This window comes from Notolepis coatsorum (assembly GCF_963971535.1).
Source record: "Notolepis coatsorum genome assembly, chromosome: 10".
NCBI lineage: Eukaryota > Metazoa > Chordata > Actinopteri > Aulopiformes > Paralepididae > Notolepis > Notolepis coatsorum.
Genome location: NC_140174.1, coordinates 31,900,947 through 31,928,049, shown reverse-complemented (window position 1 = coordinate 31,928,049; position 27,103 = coordinate 31,900,947). Strand labels below are relative to the sequence as shown.

At 42.8% G+C, this 27,103-nt stretch overlaps 1 protein-coding gene across 2 annotated transcripts in view; it reads right to left on the bottom strand.

Annotated features, from left to right (window-relative positions):
* Nucleotides 1-438: 438 nt before the first annotated feature.
* mms19 (MMS19 homolog, cytosolic iron-sulfur assembly component) overlaps nucleotides 439-27,103 on the bottom strand; it is a 72,735-nt gene continuing 46,070 nt past the window's right edge. The window contains exons 20-31 of one of the 2 annotated variants that reach the window (XM_084323213.1): nucleotides 26,239-26,338; nucleotides 25,013-25,115; nucleotides 24,606-24,677; nucleotides 23,359-23,485; nucleotides 22,151-22,257; nucleotides 19,125-19,181; nucleotides 16,875-17,061; nucleotides 16,225-16,307; nucleotides 6,675-6,839; nucleotides 5,579-5,638; nucleotides 4,672-4,772; nucleotides 439-1,904 (exon numbers count right to left, since the gene is read on the bottom strand). In XM_084323213.1, the coding sequence (XP_084179339.1) occupies nucleotides 1,874-1,904; nucleotides 4,672-4,772; nucleotides 5,579-5,638; nucleotides 6,675-6,839; nucleotides 16,225-16,307; nucleotides 16,875-17,061; nucleotides 19,125-19,181; nucleotides 22,151-22,257; nucleotides 23,359-23,485; nucleotides 24,606-24,677; nucleotides 25,013-25,115; nucleotides 26,239-26,338 (1,193 nt within the window). In that variant the 3' untranslated portion in view covers nucleotides 439-1,873. The remainder of the gene's footprint in view (nucleotides 1,905-4,671; nucleotides 4,773-5,578; nucleotides 5,639-6,674; nucleotides 6,840-16,224; nucleotides 16,308-16,874; nucleotides 17,062-19,124; nucleotides 19,182-22,150; nucleotides 22,258-23,358; nucleotides 23,486-24,605; nucleotides 24,678-25,012; nucleotides 25,116-26,238; nucleotides 26,339-27,103) is intronic. The other variant, XM_084323214.1, reaches the window with a different exon arrangement.

The window sequence follows — 27,103 nt, the reverse complement described above, 5'->3', positions numbered from 1 at the left end:
TATTGATCCCCTTGGGGAAATTCAGGCCTTCATCAAATTCGTCGAGCCTTGTTTTCAGTTTCTTCATATTTAGTCATCTTTATATCAGAAGTGTGCCTTGTTCAGCCTTTTAAAGTAGTTGGGTTCTCATCAACGGAATGCAAAGCACTGTTGATGTAATGCAATCTTTTTATATGATAATCGTTTATCACTCCCTCCCCAATTCTCCTTCCACCCACATTGAGATCTGGTGATGGAGCAGCTGGGTACATTTCAGCCACTCGGCAGTGCAAGTTCATCAAATGGTTGTGGAGCCCGGCCCCTAGTTGCCATAGTGATAGAAGATGACTTGATGTGATGTCCTTTTTGCACCAATAGGAGCTGTGCTCCGTTGTTTGATTTTGCATATCTGTCATTGGTTTTTGATATAAAAAAAAAAGTTGATATCTCAGACTCACTTTAGTTTTTAATCATTTGATAAAAAGCTTCTACTCAAGATGTCTTAACCTAAAAAATCTTTTACTTCATACAATTACAAAAAAGTTTTTTATTGACAGGTTAACTTAAGACATTTTTAAATATTGTCCACAACATAATTATGTCCTTGGCGTAAGTTGATGTGAGGTCCAAAGTTGGTTGGCCTTTGCTGAAATGATTAACAACCACTAACCAGCCAGCTATTGTACCCATTACATCTTCAAATACTGACCAAGTACTTTCAATATACTGTACACATTATCCTCCAATCTTTAACCCTTTAACGTTAGAATAACATCCTCAATATAGTTAGATATCCGATTATGTAAAATTAAATCAGTTTAGCTCGTCAATTTAAGTGCCAAACTATAAAAAACATTCATCTTGAAATCTAGGCAACAATATACACGGAGACGTTTGATTTACCTCACCCAGTGCACAGACGACCGGAGTACATTTGGCACCTTAACCAACCATTCCACTGGTCCTGTACATCGCAACCTCCACCCGGGCGGTGCACTGGATGAAACTAAAATTAAATGTACATATGACGACACACGTTCGCTTGGATCAAAAGACCGCTCTCAGTGCTCTACTTCAAAGGATCAGTGCTGTTCTCTGTCAGGTGTGTCGATGTAATTTGTCTATCCTGGAGGTTAACCATCCTCATACACAGTAGCCGGATGTAAACAAGGGTGGAAAGGAATCCCAACCCGAGTGTGACATAAGAGCAAAATGCTCGCCGTGTGAATATGGTCAATGCAAATAGTCAAAGTAAGAGAAGTGGTTAAAAAAAAAAGTGAAAAAAACATCTCTTTGTGCGTCCATATTGTCGGCCAGTACTTGTGCTACGTACAATTAGCGGCTGCAAATGCGGGTAGTTTTAACAAACTTTTCCTACTTTTTAACCAGAAGCTGTAGATATGTTGTGTGTAGAAGTGACAAACATGACTCATTCACATTCTATCCTACTGTATTTCTGTTTGAAATTCTCTTTTTTAAAACAACACGTCTTGGTCAGTCAAGCTCCTCCCATTGGGGAGTTGATCAAAGTAGAAGAAGTATTAAAAGGGAGGCGGGGATGGAGGAAGATCCAGATGATGGACAGACACTGAAGACTTGGCCCCAGAAGAGGGTGCTGTTGCCTGGGGTTCCAGAGGCTTGATCCTGGGCTTGTGGTCCTGGAGGTCGTCCCACATTTTTCTTCTTCCATGATAAGTCAGGGTTAGGGTGGGGGTTAAAGGGTTAAAGTTGGGGTGGGGGACCGGGAGGGGGGGTTAAAGGGTGGGGGACCAGGAGGGGGGGTTAAAGGGTGGGGGACCGGGAGGGGAGGTTAAGGGGTGGGGGATGTGGAGGGGAGGTTAAAGGGTGGGGGACCGGGAGGGGGGGTTAAAGGTTGGGGCGTGGGGTGGAACGATCACCTGCCTCCTGGACTTCCTAAGAGGAACCTAGAGGGAAAATAAGACCAGAGCTTGTGATGTGTTTGAGTTTCAGGTGATCTCACATACAGTATGAGATTACAATTTTGAGAACTGAACATTCTAATGATGATGTCACCACAATGGCTACTGGCCACTGAAAGCTATAATAACAATAATTCTAAAGATAAAAATCTGAGAAAATATTCCAATTTTTTTTTAACCTGAAAAGGGTTAAAGTGGTGAAACGGAGACATATCCAGATGAAGTCTAGTAGCTTTCCTGTCAGTCTGACCGGCTTCCCGTCTTTGTTAACACATTGACTGCTGTTCACGTAGATCTACGTTTCTGTCGCCCGACGGTTGAGTGCCGGAAACGTAGATCTACGTTTCTGTCACGGTATTTCTTTTATTATCTATTGCCATTCATAATTTAGCGGGGCACCTTGTGCATACTTGTGCAGAGTGTGTCTGAGCTGGCAGACGGTATTATACCGGCCTCTAACGCCTTCGGCCAGTAATGCACCCCGTTAGAAACGGGTTGGTTTATTTTCTCTACCGAGCTGCGGCATGGGGGCGGGTCCTAAACACTCCGGCAAAACACACGCTTGTAGGGATGCTTTGGACTACTGACCCCGCCCGCCCATTGAAGAGCAATGTCCAACAACGTCGGAGGCACGATTGCTGTGGATAACTGGAATGGCGATGAGATTATTGGATAATTTTTTTTCATTACTTCAGAGACCAGGTAAAGACACCATATATGAAAGCTTGCGTTGATCTGATATTTATTTCTACTGCGATTGAAGCTATCTGTGTTATAGCTGTTTGGCTGTTTTCCGTTGGGTTGCAGGAGGGGGGGGGGGGGGGGGCGCCGGTCTAAGCCACATTGCATGCGTGCACGACAAAGGATAATAGTGATGATCTAGCATTGATTTCAGGAAGATCCGATAATCAGGCGAAAAGTGTCTTTTCCCTGGAATTGCTCAGAAGCGGCCGGACTATGTTCATATTCAAAACGAATTATGAAAAAATAATCTGTTTTTTGCACGTTGACCAGAAGCAGCTCAATGAGACTCGGCAGCGTTATTAGACCCATAGCTATACTATAAAATATAGGTTTAGGTCTACAATAAAATATAGGTTTAGGTCTACAAAGTACAACTACGTTTACATGGGGTTAATGGACGGCACGGAAGTGGTCACTTCACGGAAGGGGCGTGACACTCAATGTGTTAAGAGCAGGTAATGGGGCAGTTTATCACCACTTCATTGAATCAAGGGACTTTAATCTTAAATGCTCACAGTACAGTAATATGTAACTTAGCAATATGGCATTTAATTGTCATCTACAGAGTACAAACCTTCATGGGGAGACAGGTGTTTGACATCCCATGTTAGGCTATCCCATAGAAACTTTAGAGTTATTATAGTTAACTAAAACTACACTAAAACTGTGGAAAAAACATTGTACCGGTAGTTAACTGAAATATATATATACAGGTGCAGCTCGATAAATTAGAATATCGTGGAAAAGTTATTTTATTTCAGTAATTCAATTCAAAAAGCGAAACTCTCGTAGATTATAGATTCATTACACACAAAGTGAAATATTTCAAGCCTTTATTTGTTTTAATTTTGATGATTATGTCTTACAGCTCATGAAACCCCAAAAGTCTATCACCAATAAAAAATGTATTGGTGAATATGAAATGTCGGCCTTCTGAAAAGTATGTTCATGTATGTTCACTCAGTACTTGGTTGGGGCTCCTTTTGCACAAATGACTGCATCAATACAGCGAAATATATTGACTTTTCCATGATATTCAAATTTATTGAGCTGCACCTGTATATATAAAGTAACAAATCATAATTATTGTGTTCTTACAAAACGAACAAATAGAATACAAAGAGTCTGTTTTAGTCTTGGTCAATTTGAGTCTGATGTCTACACATGACTGCGTCAATTACCTTCATAAAGTGATATATTACACAATACCTTCTGAACTTCTTAAATCTTGTCCCTGACAAATACTCCCCATATAATAATATATATATTATTTTTTAAACTAAAACTGAAGTTTATAAAAACTCAACTAAAACTAAGCAATAATAAAAAAAAATGAAACAAACTAGCAAAACCAATAGGCTACTGAAACATATTACCGTTACCATTGCAACCTTAACTATTGATACATATGGCAAAAATTGCAGTGTATAATTATTGTCATTAATGGTTTCACCTGGTAATTCAAATGCCTCAAGTGTCCCTGTAGGCTACAGACATCCCATCAGCATCTTCATTTTCTTTTTAGTAACGACCCAAACACTGCTAGCTGTGTAACCATTCTCAAAACTAAAACTAAAACTGCTGACTGTCTAACCACTCAAAACTAAAACGGCTGACTGTCTAACCATTATCAAAACTAAAACTAAAGTCTTACCATTCTCAAAACTAAAAATGCTGACTGTCTAACCATTATCAAAACTAAAACTAAGGTCTTACCATTCTCATAACTAAAACTGCTGACTGTAACCATTATCAAAACTAAAACTGCTGACTGTCTAACCATTCTCATAACTAAAACTGCTGACTGTAACCATTATCAAAACTAAAACTGCTGACTGTCTAACCATTCTCAAAACTAAAACTGCTGACTGTCTAACCATTCTCTAAACTAAAACTGCTGACTGTCTAACCATTCTCAAAACTAAAACTGCTGACTGTCTAACCATTCTCTAAACTAAAACTGCTGACTGTCTAACCATTCTCAAAACTAAAACGGCTGACATCTTACCATTCTCCCCGCGCCCGAACCGCCTCGCTCCTCACCATCCTCTTCCTGTCATCCAGAGGGGCAGCCAGAGCCCGCAGAACCCTGGTCCTGAATGGCAACACCTGGGACAGTGGATCAAGGAAGGTTATAATAATAATAATAATAATACATTCAATTTACACATGCTTTTCAGGGAACTTAAAGACGCTTTACAAAAAAAATAAAGAACGGGTCAAATCAAAACAAAAAGTAACAAAGGGGAGAAGATACGTACAGCCTACAAACATCTCTGTATCCGATTCCATTCATTTGTGCTAAGCTATAGGCTAGCTTGCAGTCGGATAGCTTTCTATTGAACACAGAGGAAATTGGTATCTATCTTCTTGTTGGACTCTGGAGAAGACGGGAAGCACATTTCCCATAATGCTGGCGTGTTCCTTTCATTTGTACAATTACATTTGGTCCCCTAAAACGGGGGGGGGGGGGGGGGGGGACGTATATCGGGACACAAATCCTACCGGGTTCAAGGAATTACCCTAGTCTTTTCATTTCTCTCTAGCAGACAGCTGGGGCATTCCCAGGAGGTGGAGGCGAACACTGCATGTGTGAATGTGAAATAAACACCGTTTATCCACACCGTCAGAGTGGTGATTAAAAATACAATGACAGAGTAATGACAGCAACGCAGTTCACTACTGCTAAGCCTGCCGAATGAAGAACGAGTTGGTGAGTTATTAAATATAGTCTTTATTGCCTACTATATTTATTGTAACATATACTATAACCGATAGGGCATTACAGACCCTCATCTGCACCTTTGTTTACACCGTTTATTTTTATATTCAGATTTAATTTTACCATTACCCTGCCCATACCTGTACCTCCCCCATGCTGCTATGACGCCCCCAAAAAAGGAATATCTATTCACCTCGTGTTCAGGGAGGTGGGACAGAGCGTTGATGCACCTCAACGAAACCATGCGCACATCCTGTAGAGGAGAACAGAGACATTACCTTCAGCTTGTGAATGGGTGAGAGTTGAGTAAATAAAAGAGCTGATTCATATTCAATGTTTTCTACACTGTAAGGGGTGTCATGTCTACTGTGTGTGTATGTATATTGATTGAATGTACAGATTCATGACGCATGTGTATTTGATTCATGTTTGGTCGTTGTGTATAGCATGTACAATAATGCTGTATATACCTTATATATATATACAGTATATATTTATTCTTATCGTATATATATCTATCTGTCTGTACATACTTGCATATAATCCTTTTTACCTGTAGATATTATATCTATACATATCCCTTACCTACTCTTACTAGTTACACTGCTGGCCAGTAGGACCAGTGTCTTTATGCCTGTATCACTGTACATATTAATACTACAACTCTGCACATGCATTCAAGATTCAAGAGTTTATTCATCACATACATACCAGGGCATACAGTGAAATGCGGTTGGCCATGCCCGCTACGATTGTGCAATAAAACAATAGTAATAATAATAAAAAGATAACTAGAATAGACATGGTAAATAGACATGTTAATAAATCGCTTAAGGCACTGGATCCTATGTACAGTACACTCCTATACAATGTGCAGTTTTTCTTCTATGTCCCTATGTTTTCTTCTATGTCCCTATGTTATACTTGCTGTTACTAAGTAACTATACTATGCAACAATCACAACAACTTTTTTTCTTAAAGTGTCCTTTTCCTTCCTTTAAAGTGTCCTTTTCTTGTGTGTTTAAAGTGACCTATGGTGCGTTTGTGTGTGTGCAAGTGCAGAATGTTGTGTTGTGTATGTGCGAGTCCATATGGGCTGGGCACCGAGAAAAGGTGCATGACACTTAAATAAAATGTATAAATCATGAAAGGGGGAATGTGAGGACATAAAGAGTATCCTTTACGAAGGAGAAAAGGTAAATAAAATGAATGAGTGAGCGAACAGAGATTGTGAGTGAGTGAGTGAGTGCGAGAGTGTGTGTGTGTTTCCATGGAGGGACCAGGCTAACCATTTCTCGGCTGGAGGTGAGGGCCAGCACCCTGGTGACCAGGGCCTCTAGCTGCTGGATCAGGGCAGGGGGAGGGTCCAACAGGACGGGCTGGAGGCAGGACAGAGTGGACAGCTGGACCCCCTGGTCAGGACAGGACAGGGCTTCCAGCAGTAAGGGCAGCAGCTGGACACACATTTACATTTAGTCATTTAGCTGATGCTTTTATCCAAAGTGACTTACAAGTTGTGTATAACAAGTTAGCAGGAAGGGTACAACTCTGGCAGCTAACGGTATAGGTAAGATTGTTGAACTTGACTGCTACACTCTTGAGTGCATAGTAGTATAGACATATTAGCATAGTAGGTAGTAATATAGACATATTAGCATAGTACGTAGTAGTATAGACATATTAGCATAGTAGGTAGTAGTATAGACATTAGTATAGTAGGTAATAATATAGACATATTAGCATAGTAGGTAGTAATATAGACATAGTAGATAGTAGTATAGACATATTAGCACAGTAGGTAGTAATATAGACATATTAGCATAGTAGACCATATCAACTACAGACCATCTCCACATACATATCCAGTTAATTTGTTATGCTTCATAAATCCAATAATGTACTTTTGCACAAATTACCAGATTGGCACAAGCGAAATTATTTGATAAAATGAACGAGAATCAAGTCAAGTCAATCCTAGGGAATCCTAGGGATGGGGGCATACGCTAATCTATTTAACACAAACACTTGACCCGCTTGGAAAGGCTTAAAAACAAAATAATAATTTCTTTTTATATTCAGAGTTAATTATATTGTTTACACTATTATTTTCTTTCTCCATAGTTGTATAGATATAGATATATAGAAAACTGTATTGCCATTTCAACACATGGTTGATTGGGATTTGTCGTGGTGACAACACATACAGTACATACAGTATAAAAACATACAATATAAAAACACACAAGAATACATGCAATGTAATCCCCACAATAAAAGTATTACACAAACAATAAAAAAATGCTACAGTACCTAAAATAGCTCAGTGTTCCAGTTTAAAGTGCATATTGCCTTAAAAATGTTTAAGTGCCTGTCGGCTAGTGCTAGCCCTTGTGGTACAAAGTGCCTGTGCATTAGGACTTGAGTTCAGGTGTCAAGTCAAGAGATTTATTTGTCACGGCATACAAGTATACAATGAAATGTGGGTGGTCTTGCCCGCAACGATGTGCAAATAACATATAATAGAATCAACATTGTGCAATAAACAAGTAACATTGTGCATAAACAAGTAACATGTTAGGGCATATCGGTATATGTACATAAGTTATTTACAGAGCATGGAGGACATACTAGGTCCTTTGGTAGTGTCTTTCTGTACATGCTAATTTATACAATACTATTTTTAAAGTGACCTTTCCTTAGTGGCCATAAGTGTGGGCATGTGCAGCATGAGTGTGTGCTTGCTCATGTTAAAGTGGCTGCTAGTGTGTGAGCGTGTACAGTGTGTGTGTGCTCATGTGTGCTTGTGTGTGGAGAGTTCAGTGTTCAGGGCTCTGATGGCCTGGGGGAAGAAGCTGAGCCGAAGTCTCTCTGTCCTAGCAGCTGGTGTTCGCAGGCGTCTGCCTGACCTGAGCAGCATGAACAGGCTGTTGTTGGGGTGGTGTGGGTCTTTCATTATTCTGCAGGCTCTGGATTTGCACCTATTGTTGTATAGGTGACGGACAGCCTCGGGATATGTACTGTTTTTAAAACGAGACGTCCTGCACCTGAGACTTTGGAGTCTTCTGCCAGAGGGAAGGGGGTTAAAAAGGTAGAAAGCAGGGTGAGAGGGGTCACCGATCACCTTCTCCCCTTTCCGCCTGATTTGTGTGGCATAAATGGAGGCCACAGAAGGGAGATCACAGCCAATGATTTTTGACGCTGTGTGTACAGTCCTTTCTAGCTGTCCCCTATCATGGACGGTGGTGTTTCCGTACCACACAGTCATTGAGAAGATATATATTCAGTTAATGATATTGTTTACATCATAATTTTTTTTATCCATCGTTTTATATTCAGAGTTAATTATATTGTTTACACAATTTTCTTCCATATTTTTTATATTCAGAGTTAATCTTGTTTACACTGTTCATTTGTTTCTCCTATTTATATATTCCCCCGCCCATGCTGCTATGACGCCCTGAATTTCCCCAAGGGGATCAATAAAGGAATGTCTTATCTTATAATTTAGTCTCCAAAAGCAATTAATTTCTGCGGTAAAATTGCACTGATTTGGAGAGTAGTAGAGAACGCCCTGTATGGTTTGCCTCCATTGCTCACGCTGGTAAAAATAGCAGCAGGAACAAATTCAATAGACCACATTTTACAGTTCATTCAACGTTTCTACTGAAAGTGGGCCTTTGTGCGCCTAGTGGACTGGTTCCGGTTGGAACGCTGGAGAACTGATCATATTTACACGGCGGCCATTTTGCTCTTACACTTCATTTAGTTTCAAACCTTCGTTTATACTCGTAAAGGCACAGAGGTTTCCCTCATTTACAGCAACGACGAATTACATACAGAAAGAACTGTCATACATGGAAGCATTTCAAATTACAACAACCCTCAAATCACCCTGTTCCCACCTTAGGTATCATGTGTATCATCCCACCTTAGGTATCATGTGTATCATCCCACCTTAGGTATCATGTGAAACCCAGATTCGGCTCAAACAAGGGACAAAACACGTTTCGCAATTATGCCACATCAATGTGGAACGCCCTACCCACAGCTGTAAAGGAATGTGAATCACTACCCACTTTCAAAACCACTCTCAAAGAGCACCTACGGGAGACTGCAATTCGAAACTGGCCCCTGTAAATGTATATACTGGTACCCTCTTTTTTAGACTATTTTTGTATCACAAACAGTACTGTATTTGTAAATCTGGTATGTCATAAATGTATAGATGTAGCAGTACTGTCTATCTGTATGTCATGTATGTCATATATGTTATGATGAATTGAAAATGGGGGACCCTGATGTAAACAAGACGAAAGTCTTTCTCTGGTCTGCATCCCCTTAACAATTGTGTGTATTGAGCTGTACTGTATTGTACCCATTCTGCAATCTGTTAATAACATTTTCAATCAATCAATCAATCAGGTGGAAAGAGATCCCAACCCGAGTATGACATGAAGAGCGAAATGGCCAATGCACCACAAAAAAAACATCTGTCCAGGGTGTAGATATCTTTTTCCTTTAAAGTTAACAAGAATCCGGGCGGCTACGTGGCGTAGTGGGCAAGGCACTCGCCACGAAATGCTGGAGACGCTGGGCTCGTCAGTTCGAGCCCAGCGCTCCACATTTGCTTTCAGTTTAGCTGGTCGTCCGTACTAATACACATTGGCCGTATTAGGGGGTGGGAAACTGATGGGTGGGGATCGGGCGTTGTGGACAGCGACTCCTACAGGTCGGTTGGTGCGCCTGCGCAGTAGAATCAGGAAGTGTCGGGGGCAGCGTGAGCCTCCCACTTGTTACTCCTCGCCACTGAGAGATCGAGCTGCGCAGGTGAAAAGATGCGACTGCTGTTACCTCAAGTACCGGAGGGGACTTGTGCTATGTATGACTTAGTCCACATTGCAGCCGGCTTGTGGGAGGCAAGAAACAGCGTCCGTGACAGGGGAGGGTTGAATTGGATGATACGAAAATTGGGGGATGGGAGAAAATATAGAAAATGGGAGAAAAAGTGGATAAAAAAAAAGAAAAGTTAACAAGAATCCTATCATCTTATTTCATATATGCTGTAATGTAATTACCGGTATGTAATGTAATTATTGGTACACTGGTATTTGTTCATTTTTAAAGGCCCTTATTGGTAACCTACCTCCTTATACTACATCATTGTTGGAATGGAATCTTGGAATGTATGGAACCCGTTCCAGTGACTGGCTGGTCCTTAAGGTCCCCTGAGTTCACTCGGAACAGGGTAAATCTACATTTTGCTATGATGCCCCTAGCTCATGGAATGAACTCCAACAGTCAATGAATGAATGAATGAAACTTTTTCATTCATTCATTCATAACTCCAACAGTCCTTAAAGCTTGAGATTCTCCCCTCTGTTGCAGAGTTTAAAACGGTGATCTCCGACCTTTGTCAATAAATGTGTACAAGTTTTAATTGATTTGTTATCCTTGCCCTTTGCCTCATCTTGTCTCCGTTATGATTTGATGTGCTTTTCTTGCTCATTTCTGTATGTACACTCGACGTGACTGTAAATGAGGGAAACCTCCAGCACCCAAGGACAAATCTCTGCACTATGGGAGATCTGGCTTTTTGCTCTTCCGCTCCCAGTCTGTGGAATGCTCTCCCTGACTACCTGAGAGCACCACAGACTGTGGATGCTTTTAAGAAAGGCCTCAAAACTCACCTTTTTAGTAGAGCCTTCTGTTGACTTTTTATCACATTTTTAGCTCCACACATTTTATGTTCTTTTACCAATTTCTTTTATTAGTTTTATTTATTCTATGTTTCTCTATGTTATTATATGTTTTAGTCTTGCCTATTTTTATATTCTTTCTTTCCTTTATTCTCGCTCATTTTTAAGTTCTTTTAACTGTAGCGCTTTGAGATTTGCCCCGCAACTGTAAAGCGCATTACAAATGGAATCTATTATTATTATTATTATTAAACCTCAGTTGCCTTTCGAGTTTAAATAAATGTTTGAAATTTTATTAAATAAAAAATGTCACGATACAGCGATTGACATGCTATATTTCCTGAAAGAATCAAAAAGGAGTATCATGTTCAAACAGCTACGTCATTTACATTTATCTACATTACATTTATCTACATTCAATTTACATTTATCTACGTTACATTGGGGAGGCATGATGGATATGAGGATTGTGTGTATGTGTAACTAGAAGGGATATGAGGACTGTGTGTAACTGTCTATGTGTGACTAGAAGGGATATGAGGACTGTGTGTATGTGTAACTAGGAGGGATATGAGGACTGTGTCTATGTGTAACTAGAAGGGATATAAGGACTGTGTATGTGTAACAACTAGAAGGCATATGAGGACTGTGTGTATGTGTAACTTGGAGGGATATGAGGACTGTGTGTATGTGTAACTAGGAGGGATATGAGGACTGTGTGTGTGTGTAACTAGAAGAGATATGAGGACTGTGTGTATGTGTAAATAGGAGGGATAGGAGTTTGATTGATTGAACATTTTATTTACAGATTGCAGAATGGGTACAATACAGTACAGCTCAATACACACAATTGTTAAGGGGGTGCAGACCAGAGAAAGACTTTCGTCTTGTTTACATCAGGGTCCCCCATTTTCAATTCATCATATATGACATACATGACATACAGGTAGACAGTACTGTTACATCTAGACATTTCTGACATACCAGATCTACAAATATACAGTACTGTTTATGAGTACAAAAGGAGTCTAAAAAGAGAGTATATACATTTGAGGGGGAAGAAACTGTACATTGGAGGAGGTTGGGTAGGTGGGTGGGGTGGGAAACTGTACATTGGAGGTGGTTGGGTGGGTGGAGTGGGGGGGGGAAACTGTACATTGGAGGGGGTTGGGTTTGGACATTTACATGGGCCAGTTTCGAATTGCAGTCTCCCGTAGGTGCTCTTTGAGAGTGGTTTTGAAAGTGAGTAGTGATTCACATTCCTTTACAGCTGTGGGTAGGTCGTTCCACATTGATGTGGCATAATTGCAAATGTGTTTAGTCCCTTGTTTGAGCGAATCTGGGTTTAACATGATTTGTGGAGCTCCCTCTGGTGTTGTGGTCGTGGTATTCACTGACCTTTGGGAAGTATTTTGACATGTACATGGGTACCTTAGTGGTGTAGTGTATCTTGTAGACCAGGCCCATTGCAAGTTGCTGTACTCTGTAGTCTACTCTAAGCCATCCTAGGTTGTCAAAGTGGGCAGGGGTGAGGTGGGTTCTAGGAGTCAGGTCAAGCAGTAGTCTGACCAGTTTGTTTTGTGATGTTTGTAATTTAGTTTTTAGCGCCTTTGAGGTCTGTGTGTGTGTGTAACTAGGAGGGATATGAGGACTGTGTGTATGTGTAACTAGGAGGGATATGAGGACTGTGTGTGTGTAACTAGGAGGGATATGAGGACTGTATGTAACTAGGAGGGATATGATGACTGTGTGTGTGTAAAGGCCTCTACATGCTACAGCAACTTCAAAGCAACTTCAACACAACATCAGCGCGATTTCAGCGCGGTTGTTGTTTAGGGTCTTGTAGACTGTGTTGCGAGGAATCTGCGTACATGTCTCCAAAATCTAACCTAAACAACCGTTGCGTTGATATTGCGTAGCAGTGATTGGTTGGTTAGCGAATGGGGGCGGGGCTGTCATAGAATAATATAGGTCTCGCAGAGAATACCATCCGCCATTGTTGTAGCCAGCCAGCGTTGATGCTAAATAATTAGCGTCACATAGCTGGCCTTTTTCTGAAAACCCAAGCACATATTGTTCCATAGCAAACGCCTTCAGTTGATCATGACAAATCCTCTCTTACCTTGACGATAAAAAAGCCTCCATAATTTAGTAAATAAAGCTGTAGCCAGCCAGCTAGCATTGGTGCTATACAAAATGCTATCCACATTAGCTACATATCTAACCAACTAAATACAATGGTATCCTGAGGTAACTTTAACGTTAAATACAACGTTTGCTAGTCGAAATGACTGGACACACACAGGGACAAGTTAAACATCAATCAATTAATTTATTCCAATAGGTAGTTTGAGCTGCATGTGAGCCGGTCTTTCTCTCCTCTCCATTGGAAACTAATGAAGTTACGTTAAAAAGCAAAGAACCGGCTGACAAAAGTTAAGCTGCTAGCAACAGACACTATAATACTTCCGGTCGGGGAATTTCAAAATAAAAGAGCGACGACTAAAAGCACCGTAAATACGTTTATTTTGTACATTATCTAACGTTAACACGAACCTAAACTAACTTTAGATTAGTTTAGGTTCGTGTAACGTTAGATATTGTAAAAAATAAACGTATTTACGGTGCTTTTAGACTCGCTCTTTTATTTTGAAACCCCCCGCCCGGAAGTAAAAATTATGCTTATTTTTCTGCTTTTATCAATGGGTTGGTTGAGAAGGGAAGCGTCATCTATCTAGGGAACCTAGCTACATACGGGGTACAATGTTACATAGGCTGCGCGTTGATTTTGCAGAAGCATAAAGGTAGAGTGTCTGCAACACCGTTGCTTTGTCGATGTTGTGTCGAAGTTGCTTTGAATTTGCTGTAGCATGCAGAGGCCTTAACTAGGAGGGATATGAGGACTGTGTGTATGTGTAATTAGGAGGGATATAAGAACTGTGTGTATGTGTTGAAGGAATCTATGTTTTTCAATGTGTATATAAATGTATATATCGGTGGGTGACAGCATCTGCTATTAGATCTCAGATGAGGAGGACAGTATTTAGTGGTGTGTGTGTTCAAGTTAGACTGGGAAGCCAGTTCTAATAGAGCCCTGGGCTCCGAGGTCATCAGCAGGTTTGTAACAAAAACACTGATAAGCACTGGTGGGGGAGGTTTAGTCAGAGCTATGGGGAGAGTTTGACATCGATAGAAGAGGATGTTTAGTGTGTTAAAGGTGAACAGCCGTTGCCATGGTAGCGTGTCACGTAGTAACGAGAAGAGGGGGCGGGCCTGTTGCTATGGGGAGAACGTTATGAGCCATGGGTTCCTTCCGGGGTAAGTTAGACTGAGACACGACGAGCAGACGCGCTGATCAGAGACTTTCATCCCTCCTCACCCTCGCTGGGTGGGGAGGGGAAATAGTGACACATCATCGCTAGCTTCGGCTAACAGGGAATGGTGGTTGGCTACAACGAGGCCCTGAACCATTGGACTAATAAGAGAAGAGACGGTGGAATGAATTAAGACTGTTCAAGGACAATACAGAATTGGTTACATCTGGTACAGAGGCTATGTTTATGAAAATAAACACGAGGATCTAAGGAAAGAGATCATGTTGCAGTGTCGTTTTCTTATGACTATGGATGTACTAACAGGGGTTGATACAGTGTGTGACAGCCAATGTGAAGTATTGAAAACAAACACAACGCGGAGGGGAGAGTCACGGAGACGAGAGGAGATTGGCTGATTACCGAAGTATCCAACAGTGTGTAACTAGGAGGGATATAAATAATACTCTCCTAAATAATACTAGAGGTCGATTCCTTTGAGGTGCCACCTAACAGTGGGCTGTCACTTCTTTCTTTCTTGTCCAAGTCTTAATCTGTTGTAATTTAATTAGGGCAGGGTGCAATATGAAGCTTTTTGAAGCTTTTGAAATGAATTTACCTACTTATGTATTATGGTTGCACGTCTATGTATCGTCATATTTGTCTGAAGTCCTTTTTACTAACGGAATGAATTAACATTTTAATCGCCGAAAACGCTGGAACTCGTCTTTCCCCGCCATGCTCATTCTGCCGAAGACGCCGTAACACGTCTTTGATATCAATATTTCAAAAATCTGTGATCGAAATCATATTTCTCCTCCGGGGACCTGAGATATACTGCTGAGCTCCACTCAACTGTCTAACGGTTCAAGAGCACCATCTGGTGGCCGATCGGCAGATCGGCCAACAGGAAGTGACGCGCCAAACAGGAAGTGCTCATCCATATTTCGTCCGGGCACTCGCGATCGTTAGCCGGACTCCATCTCGACACACTGGATAATCAATCGCTCGCCCTAACTCAATAAACAATGTTATTTGGACGTATATAGTATTATACAACCTGGAAATGGTTCATCTAGATCAACATCCCATAATCGAAAACTGTCTACTCCAAGCTGATTGTCCAACGGCGCGAGGAAGATACGGTAAGATCCAGCGTTATTTTCCAACGTGTTCTTTACTAACTGCTCTGATGACCATATGACCCACACTAGATGAATGATATAACGTTGCCCACGGAATTATAAACGACCCCCCGCCCATCCGGTCAACATCAGATGATACGTAGTAACTTCTAGAAGTACCTCCAGTTGACATTTTTTATCTGGCACCGATCGCTACCAAACTGTATTTGATCATCAATATAATGCATTTGGGGCTATAAATCAAGTTCTGGAGAAAGCTGCAGAAAACGATAAAAACATACTTATACTTTAGACCATATTTTAGTATGAATATGTGAATGAAAAAGTATAACGTTGCTACACCCTGAACAATAGATATAGGACATTGAATGGGCCATAATAATGTCAATTTAGCAATAGAATTAAAAAAGTTATAGCCCTGCAAAGAAGGGGAACTTCTCCATAGACAAATAGAGCTGGCTAGGGATGGTAAATTATGAATTTAACCATGGCGATCAAAGTGTTAATGAATGATTGTGTATATTTTTTCTTCTTCTTTGTTTACACTGTTGTCGCAGAATGATGCAGCACTGATGTTCCAAGTAAATTTTCCCCTCTGGGACAATAAAGCTTATTCTTATCCTTATTATATGAGGACTTGTGTACATTGACAATAAAGTAATCTTCTTCTTGCTCCTCCCTACTTACCGCTGGCAGCTCAGTAAGCTGCACCTGCTTGGGCAGGTTGTTGACTATGTGGGAGAGGGCCTTCAGGTAGCTCGACTTCTTCTCTGGAGGGAAGAGAGAGAGAGAGAAGGAATGGAATTAGAAAATTAACAGAATGGAAGATGAATGAGATTCTTGAAGCTGGCCGCTATCCTGGAGAACCCCTCCCACCCCCTCTGTGAGGAGCGAGCCCAGACGAGGAGCACGTTCAGCCACAGACTCGGTGCGTGGGACAAGTGTTTAGAATAATGTTCCTGGGAACAAGTGGAAACAGAATTGCTGTTCCGTCTGTCTTGTCTGTACTATTGGTCCCGTCTGTCCTATCTGTGCTATCGGTCCTGTCTGTACCGTCTGTCCTATCGGTCCTGTCTGTACTGTCTGTCCTGTCTGTGCTATCTGTCCTGTCTGTACTGTCTGTACTGTCTGTACTGTCTGTCCTGTCTGTGCTATCGGTCCTGTCTGTCCTGTCTGTGCTATCGGTCCTGTCTGTACTGTCTGTACTGTCTGTCCTGTCTGTGCTATCGAAAAAAAAATGACTTAATACTTTTTTCTTCTCCCCTTTCCCGTTTTTGATCTCTGTATTAAATAAATGTAACATAATTTTTAAATAACAGAGAGGTATAATGTGGTACCTTGCGGGGCGGAGTTGAAGCCCTGGACCAGCTTGGCGGAGTTCTCGGTGAAGAACCGCTGGCGGTACATGATGCGGACGTCGGCGTGGCAACCGCGGTTCAGCACGTCCAGCGAGTCGCTCATGAGCAGCGAGAAGCCGTCGGCCGCCATCGTCCCCAGCTCTGAGTCGCTGAGCAGGCTGAAGAGCTGGGGACCACACACGAGGGGTTAATGATGCGTGTGTGTGTGTGTGCATGCGCTGGGAAGAAAACAGAGGTTTATTGCCGTGTGTATCGACAATAATCAAGATCAAGGAATCACAAATGTGTCTTTATATCGGTATTATTGTACATATTAATACAACTCTATACATACATCTGATTAGCACTATTACTCAGTAGTACTCATTTATATATTTTATACCCACCAGTTTAATCACCTGTACATTGTATATTACTGCTACATTTGCACTCTTTGTGTGTCTCTGTGTGTGTCTCTGCATGTGTGTGTGTGTGTGTGTGTGTGTGTGTGTGTGTGTGTGTGTGTGTGTGTGTGTGTGTGTGTGTGTCTCTGTGTGTGTCTCTGCATGTGTGTGTGTGTGTGTGTGTGTGTGTGTGTGTGTCTCTGCATGTGTGTGTGTGTGTGTGTGTGTGTGTGTCTCTGCATGTGTGTGTGTGTGTGTGTGTGTGTGTGTGTGTGTGTGTGTGTGTGTGTGTGTGTGTGTGTGTGTGTGTGCATGCGAGCGCCTGAATGACATTTCTTTGACCTCGACTGACCCTTATTGGTGAACCAGCCTTTTGTTTTAAAGGTTTATGGCTTGATGTCATCATAACCAGACAGGCTTTATTACATTAGCTTTGATCCTCCCCTTGGCAGAGATGTAGCAATACACTAGAGATATCACTCCCTCCCCCAAATCAAGTTTAAACCAACCCAAAGTCAAATAGACTGTCTATGTAATCAATCTTCTATGATAGCATGTTTTGCGACCCGAGGAAGATCCACTGGATCGAAACCTTGTCTGATCACAATAGATTCAGCTCTATTTTGTGAGCTTAAAACAGTGGACCATCTCCTTCTGTTTAAGTCTATTGTTTTGGATATTTCTGTGTTCATACAGTTTGATTTGGATAGTTTTGTGTTCTCATACAGTTTGGTTTGGAATCGGATAGTTTTGTGTTCTCATACAGTTTGGTTTGGATAGTTTTGTGTTCTCATACAGTTTGGTTTGGACAGTTTCGTGTTCTCATACAGTTAGGTTTGGATAGTTTTGTGTTCTCATACAGTTTGGTTTGGATAGTTTTGTGTTCTCATACAGTTTGGTTTGGATAGTTTCGTGTTCGCATACAGTTTGGTTTGGATAGTTTGTGGACCGGCCACATCCAAACTCATTTGGTCAGAGGTGACCCTTGTTAAATTCACCTATAAATACACTGGTACTGTAAATGCAAACTTGGAAGCCATGTTACTTCTAGGCACGATTACATTAATCTGGGACAATGGAAAGCAGAATAATGAGATTAATGGAAGGGCTATAACCATCCTCCGTTTTGAATTCAAAAACATCATTACAGTTTGGATGTTTAGCATTTCACCAACTTCGAACGATAGTTGGATTTTATAAATCTGCCCAAATCTCCTCTTTCCAATGGCAGAGTTAAATATGGATTTAGTACCACCAGGCAACAAAGACCATAATTGAAATCTCCTGTAAGTACAGTTGCTTTTGTATAATTTCCATAGCTCCGCCATTTTTACCGGATTGCGACGCAGTATTTTCCTAGACGTTCACAGAAAGGTAAAGAAAAATGGTTGGCCTTCGTTTGTCTGCGGCTGGTGTAGTTTTATGAAATTTAGCCGTCCATCGAAAGCCCTGGGTCTTCTCTTTCTTAAGACTACAACGATTTCATGACGGCTTCCTGTCCTCGCCTCTAAATCGTCCGTTTTCCGGTGCAATTAGCTATTTCTATCTTTTGAGATTTCTGTCACTAATAACACTTAAAATCGTTGGTAAACAAACGTAGTGCTGAGAATATACACTTTGACTTGAGCTTTAAATTGAGAATTGTGAATTTTATACTTTTTAATACCCAGCAGAAAAGAAAAAAAAAAGACGTAGACAAAACTAGCTCATTTCATTGTCCATCACTAGCTTGTGACTAGAGTGTGTGTGTTTGTGTGTGTGTGTGTGTGTGTCTGTGTCTGTGTGTGTGTGTGTGTGTCTGTGCGTGCGTGCGTGTCCCCCGGGACATAAGAGGGATGTATGTTACCTTGTCAGTCAGGGCCGTGGACAGGGGGTGGTATCTGAGGAGCAGGGCCTTGGCCACCTAGGAAGACAAGAGCAGCATTCAGCATCACACTCATCATCACACTCATCATCACACTCGGCATCACACTCGGCATCACACTCGGCATCACACTTGGCATCACACTCGGCATCACACTCGGCATCACACTCGGCATCACACTCGGCATCACACTCGGCATCACACTCGGCATCACACTCAGCATCACACTCGGCATCACACTCGGCATCACACTCGGCATCACACTCGGCATCACACTCAGCATCACACTCAGCATCACACTCAGCATCACACTCAGCATCACACTCATCATCACACTCAGCATCACACTCATCATCACACTCAGCATCACACTCATCATCACACTCATCATCACACTCAGCATCACACTCAGCATCACACTCAGCATCACACTCAGCATCACACTCAGCATCACACTCAGCATCACACTCAGCATCACACTCATCATCACACTCAGCATCACACTCAGCATCACATGCGCTCGACATGAATGGGCTCAGTGACTCCATCACAACAATAGACAATAGGCCAGACGGGCCCCATTCACCGCCATCATCTCAGTATCAATGACCTCCGAGCTTAATACACAGAGGCCACGGGTGGCAGCGGAACAGATAGAGGCTTTTATATCCTGTTTCACTCCCTGTGCCAGGAGAGACATGATACACTGTCAAGCCACGGCGAGGAAACACCATCTGCGACGGCGGCACTGGTACACACTACACAGTCAGTGTGGGGGCAACAGGCGCAGTGGGACAAGTGTTTAGTACGAATAATGTTCCTGGGAACAAATGAGAAACATAACTTCTGTCCTGCCTGCGCTATCTGTCCCCTCTGTCCTGCGCCATCTGTCCCCTCTGTCCTGCCTGCACTATCTGTCCTGCCTGCGCTATCTGTCCTGCCTGCACTATCTGTCCTGCCTGCACTATCTGTCCTGCCTGCGCTATCTGTCCTGCCTGCGCTATCTGTCCTGCCTGCACTATCTGTCCTGCCTGCGCTATCCGTCCCCTCTGTCCTGCCTGCTCTATCTGTCCTGCCTGCGCTATCTGTCCCCTCTGTCCTGCCTGCGCTATCTGTCCCCCTGTCCTGCCTGCGCCATCTGTCCCCCTGTCCTGCCTGCGCTATCTGTCCCCTCTGTCCTGCCTGCGCTATCTGTCCCCCTGTCCTGCCTGCGCTATCTGTCCCCCTGTCCTGCCTGCACCATCTGTCCTGCCTGCGCCATCTGTCCCCTCTGTCCTGCCTGCGCTATCTGTCCCCCTGTGCCATCTGTCCCCCTGTCCTGCCTGCATCATCTGTCCCCGTCCTGCCTGCGCCATCTGTCCCCCTGTCCTGCCTGCGCCATCTGTCCTGCCTGCGCCATCTGTCCCCCTGTCCTGCCTGCGCTATCTGTCCCCATGTCCTGCCTGCGCCATCTGTCCCCCTGTCCTGCCTGCGCCATCTGTCCCTCTGTCCTGCCTGCGCCACCTGTCCCCCTGTCCTGCCTGCGCCATCTGTCCCCTCTGTCCTGCCTGCGCTATCTGTCCCCCTGTCCTGCCTGCGCTATCTGTCCCTCTGTCCTGCCTGCGCCATCTGTCCCCTCTGTCCTGCCTGCGCTATCTGTCCCCTCTGTCCTGCCTGTCCTTTTATTTAATTAATTCTCTGCTCATTTTATGCCTGTCTATATTTATGTCTATTTTATGTCTACATTACTGCTGTGAAGCACTTTTGGCTGCAATTCTCAAACAAAATTTTATTATTATTATTATTATTATTATTATTATTATTATTATTATTATTATTATTATTATTATTATTATTATTATAAAAAAAGCAATAGTTAAGGAGATGAAACATACAAGTGTACTTGGGAGTGGGTACGTTTCACACAAACAGGATTTGATAATAATATGCAGCCAAATTTGCTGCAATAGTGCATTATTACCGTAGCGACACATATCAACGTAGACTATAGACTACTTCCTCATCTCATCTACAAGTATTCACTTTGGATCATGTGGAGGAGGGAAATAGTGGTACACTAACTGTATCGCTAACCGAAGCAAAGTCATATTGGTATAGCAGCAATGACTAGTATTAGAATACACTCACGATATTTTGCGTGCCAATATTACATTGATGGCAAGTATTGATATAATTTTTTTTATAATAATATTTTTTTTTACAATCACATTTACTGCAATAGAAACTATTATAATTAGGTGAACAGACTGAAAACTTTATCTTATTAGATAAAAACAGATGATGTATATTTATTGTTATTGCAGAGATTAACAGTTTTCCGTTGGGGACATCATTTGCAGTTGAAAAAAGGCAATCAATTGCAATATCGTGACTCTAGCGACAATGGTGATTCCCACCCCTATAATACGCCGTCTGAAAATCCTCCACGTAGCGACTATAATGCGACAGGAATATGAAGAGCCTCCACGTAGCGACCATAATGCGACAGGAATATGAAAATCCTCCACGTAGCGACTATAATGCGACAGGAATATGAAAATCCTCCACGTAGCGACTATAATGCGACAGGAATATGAAGAGCCTCCACGTAGCGACTATAATGCGACAGGAATATGAAGAGCCTCCACGTAGCGACTATAATGCGACAGGAATATGAAGAGCCTCCACGTAGCGACTATAATGCGACAGGAATATGAAGAGCCTCCATGTAGCGACTATAATGCGACAGGAATATGAAGAGCCTCCACGTAGCGACTATAATGCGACAGGAATATGAAGAGCCTCCACGTAGCGACTATAATGCGACAGGAATATGAAGAGCCTCCACGTAGCGACCATAATGCGACAGGAATATGAAGAGCCTCCACGTAGCGACCATAATGCGACAGGAATATGAAGAGCCTCCACGTAGCGACTATAATGCGACAGGAATATGAAGAGCCTCCACGTAGCGACTATAATGCGACAGGAATATGAAAACTGCAGTGAAACACTGCAGGGGGTCTGACCCAGAGCATCAGAGTGAAGGCCTGCGTCCTCAGGGGAGAGGAGGGAGAGTCCAGCTCACAACACACTCTCTTCATGGTCCTCTGGATGAGAGAGTCCAGGGCCTCACCTGGACAACAAACAAAACAACCACAACTTCTGTTTTTATGTGCTCGGTACGTTTCATAACTTTAGCACGCATTTCCTCAAAAACACATCATCGCCTGAAAATAGGACACGTCGTTCCTTGATTCCTGATGTACTGGCGATACAAGCTCGTCAGCGATAAGTCCACTGGTTCATATTTTACTAATGGAGATGCAATCCTTTTTACATATCTGTAGATACTATATCTATACATATCTTACCTACTCTTACTAGTTACGCTGCTGGCCAGTAAGACTTACTACCATAGTGTCTTTATACCTGTATCACTGTACATATTAATACTACAACTCTGTATATACTGATTAGCACCATTACTCAGTAGTACTAATTTATATATTGTATACGCAGTTCAATCACATGTACATTGTATATTACTAATATATTACTAATGTCCTAACCCAGTTGTACAGTAAATGACCAAGTATGGCTTTGTCAGTATTCCAATGTACAGTGTACAGTGTGTGTCCCCCCTACCCAACCCCCCCCCCCCCCCCCCCCCCCCCCCCCAGTACTGTCTATCTGTATGTCATGTATGTCATTGAAAATGGGGGACCCTGATGTAAACAAGACGAAAGTCTTTCTCTGGTCTGCATCCCCTTAACAATTGTATGTATTGAGCTGTACTGTACCCATTCTGCAATCTGTTAATAAACTTTCCAATCAATCAATCAATCAAGCACTTTACCGTTACATTTGCGCTCTGGTTATATGACACACTTCTTTTTGTTGTACTGTACTTGTGCTGTATAATGACAATACATTTGAATCTAATCTAATCTAAAATGGCATCGTTGATTATGGCTTATTTTGCAGAGGATACACCCAGAAGGATAAATAAAAGGATGACTCAATATACTCACCAAAAATAAATAAAAAAAAACGTGGCACAGTCTGTAGAACTATCCTTCAGGTTGAGATACTGCCCGACAATATACCACTCGAGTTATACTGTATATATGCCTCCTGTGTTTTAAAAGCCCCGGAGTAAATTTGAATCTAATCTAAATCGGACTCATGTACGCCTCAGAACACTGACACGGTGAACGGTGAGCGGTGAACGGACCTGGCGGCCTCTTGTTGACGAGGCCGGCGTAGCACTTGGCGGCGGAGGTGTAGGAGAGAGGATGACAGCAGCTACAGCTGAGCTCCACCAGCTCCTCCATCAGCCTGTCGACCTGGGGCACCTCCACCTGGAACACAGCACCACGCACAGCGCAGTGCAGTCAGACCGGGAAGCGTCTATGCTTTTACCAACGCGTTCGTGTTTCCGGGGTCCCGTTTTGCACTCCGATTGGCCAGGTCATGTGACATGTGCGGCAATCGTGAGACGGCAAGTTCTGCGCCTATTTCCGGGTCGAACAGCCTGCAAACTACCTAACGCCTAGTTTATCACGGCAGTTGGTTAAGGTTAGAGTTTGGAATCAGGGCTGGCGTTCTATCGCCCTGCTATAAGACAAACGCTAACCTTAACCAACTTCGAAAGAGAGCCTAAGCTTAACCAGTGTAGAAACTTGCGGTCCCACGATTGTGCGTACATGTCACATGACCTGGCCAATCAGAGACGCGGAAACACGAACGCGTTGGTAAAAGCAATCAGGCGACCGGGAACAACACGTCACACGGTGCAGTCAGACTGGGAACAACACGTCACACGGTGCAGTCAGACTGGGAACAACACGTCACACGGTGCAGTCAGACTGGGAACAACACGTCACACGGTGCAGTCAGACTGGGAACAACACGTCACACGGTGCAGTCAGACTGGGAACAACACGTCACACGGTGCAGTCAGACTGGGAACAACACGTCACACGGTGCAGTCAGACTGGGAACAACACGTCACACGGTGCAGTCAGACTGGGAACAACACGTCACACGGTGCAGTCAGACTGGGAACAACACGTCACACGGTGCAGTCAGACTGGGAACAACACGTCACACGGTGCAGTCAGACTGGGAACAACACGTCACACGGTGCAGTCAGACTGGGAACAACACGTCACACGGTGCAGTCAGACTGGGAACAACACGTCACACGGTGCAGTCAGACTGGGAACAACACGTCACACAGACGGACATTTCATGCTGTTGAGTGGCAGTGGTAGTAGTAGTAATAGTTGAAGTAGTAGTATTAGTAGTAGCGGTAGCAGTGGCAGTGATAGTAGTAGTGGTGGTAATAGTAGTAGTAGTAGTAGTAGTAGTAGTAGTAGTAGTAGTAGTAGTAGTAGTAGTAGTAGTAGTAGTAGTATTTAACAGGATATAACAATGTGTACTAAATATTATATAGTACATGTGTATGTGGAGACTTACATCTGGAGGCAGGGAACACACACAGCCCATGAGGAGACACACCATCTGAGACTGGCTCCCCGAGTCTCCCTGCTGCTCCCAGAGACAAGATCATTGGTTAAAACATGCAGACGTCTGATACACTGTCTTCATCTTGTTGTAAAACTAAGTGGTAGGAAATCACCATGACACGTGGTATATTTGGTGTCAGGCAGGTAAATGTGTCAATCTACCATTCACTGTATAAAAATACATCATTTTCTTTGTTAAAAATCTAACGGAAAGTTGAAATAATGAAAAGGGTAGGTACTTCCCTGGGATCTCAGCACTTGTATATACAGATTAGCAAATAAACTAATCCAGCCCAGTCACGTTTTGACACACACACACACACACACACACACACACACACACACACACACACACACCTTGAGCAGCTGGATGTGGGAGGGGAAGGAGTTATCGGGCAGGAAGGAGACGTCACCGTCCAGGAAGAGAGACACGGCTCTGGACGCTGTCTGGCCAGCCATTCTGGTGAGACCGTACCCAGAGACACACAGGAAACACCATCAAACAATAGAATGTACTGTACCTGAGGCTGAGACATTTGTGATGCTGAGACATTTCTAATTTGACAGCATATCTACTGGTATGTTCTTCACATGAGAACTGTGCTCGGCGATTCAGAAAAAAGAAAACATTTTATGTTTATGGGATTTACACTAAAACGTGAGAGAGAGAGAGCGCGCGAGAGAGACAGAGACAGAGGGAGGGAGAGAGAGAGAGAGAAAAAGATATTGAGGGAGAGAGGGAAAGAGATGGATTGTTTCCATGTGATGTCATTATGCCCCTCGGCAGCCATTTTGTGTCTCTCCTTTTTTTTTTTTTTTTTTTTTTTTTTGTCTTTTTCCCCCTCCATTTTCCTCCGATTTTCTCCCATCCCAATGTTAGTCGTATGCCAATTCCCAGTCCCTTCCTGGTCGCTGCGCACTTACCCCCCACAGTCAGATCATCTGGGAGAGTGGAGGCTACCACGTGCTTCCTCCGACACACGTCCAGCCAATCACCGCTTCTTTTCACCTGGCAGCGCGGATTCTCATTGAGAGGGCGTAGCGTGTGGGAGGACCACACTATCCCCCTCGAGTCCTATCCGCGCTTAGCAGGCGCCCCGACCGAACTGTAGGAGTCGCTGTTTACAACGACCCGGACCCACCCCGCCAGCTTCTCCCACCCTCTAATACAGCCAATTGTATTAGTGCAGACGGCCAGCCAAGCTGGTGACAACCCCGGAGCTGTGAGCTGGATTCGAACAGGCGAATCCAGCTCACAGCTCCGGGGCTGGTGACGAACGCAATCTCCGCTCGGCCACCTAACCGCCACCATTTTGTGTCTCTCCTAAGCATTCTGTATTATTATCATTACCTTACATTATCATACCAACTGGGAGCCAAAATGACACTTGTGAAAACAAGCCACACTAAGATGATACTAAAGACAGACGATACTGAAGACAGATGATATTGAAGACAGACGATACTAAAGACAGACGATATTGAAGACTGAAGACAGACGATACTGAAGACGGATGATACTGGAAGACAGACGATACTGAAGACAGATGATACTGATGATACTGAAGATAGATGATACTGACGTGGGCTGTAACCTGGCGCAGGTGGTGCTGATGACAGGTACCATGGCCGACAGGACCGCCTCCTCCATCAGAGGACTACAATGACCAGAAGACCCCTTGCCTACAAACAGGAACAGACATGAGTTTCACTCGCAAGTGAAATATTGAAAGAAGGTAGTTTTACTCCTTTGCACTTAAATGTAAGACTTTTTAAGACCTTTTTAATACCACTTAAAGCAAAATGTAATACCAATTTCACGACCATACTAGTAGCAACACTGAACTGGTGGCTGCACTTTTAAATTCTTGCACGTTTCATACAAGGTCTCGCCAGACGCACAAAGCTCCCGGTAGCCTCGCAAAAAGCAAAAACATTTAATATATTTATATTATTTAATCTCTCGACAGCCGGGCTGCCCCCCCAAATATGTAATACCTGTGCAAATGAAATGTAAGACTTTTTTTAATACATTTTAAGGCCTTATATTGAGAATTATGAATTTAATACTTTAAGACTTATTAATACCCCACAAACACTCTGGAAGGGGGGAAAGGAATTATTAATCTGGAATTAAAAAACAACCCTGCATGTCTGTTCTCTCTCTTTATTCACAAAAATAAGAAATAACAAAAACATGGACACCACACATAAACATACACACCCTTTTCCCATAATACAACCCCCCTCTACTGTCATCTACTACAGTAGTACCAATCATATGATAGAAAATAGTAAGAGTATAGGATAGGGGTGGGATAAAAAAGTTGATACTGTGATTATTGATATGATATTGTTGTACTACTGCGAGACGGCATTGATACACTGGCATCTAGTATCAATATAAAAAAAATACATTGATTGCTTGACAATCCAAATTCACTGCAA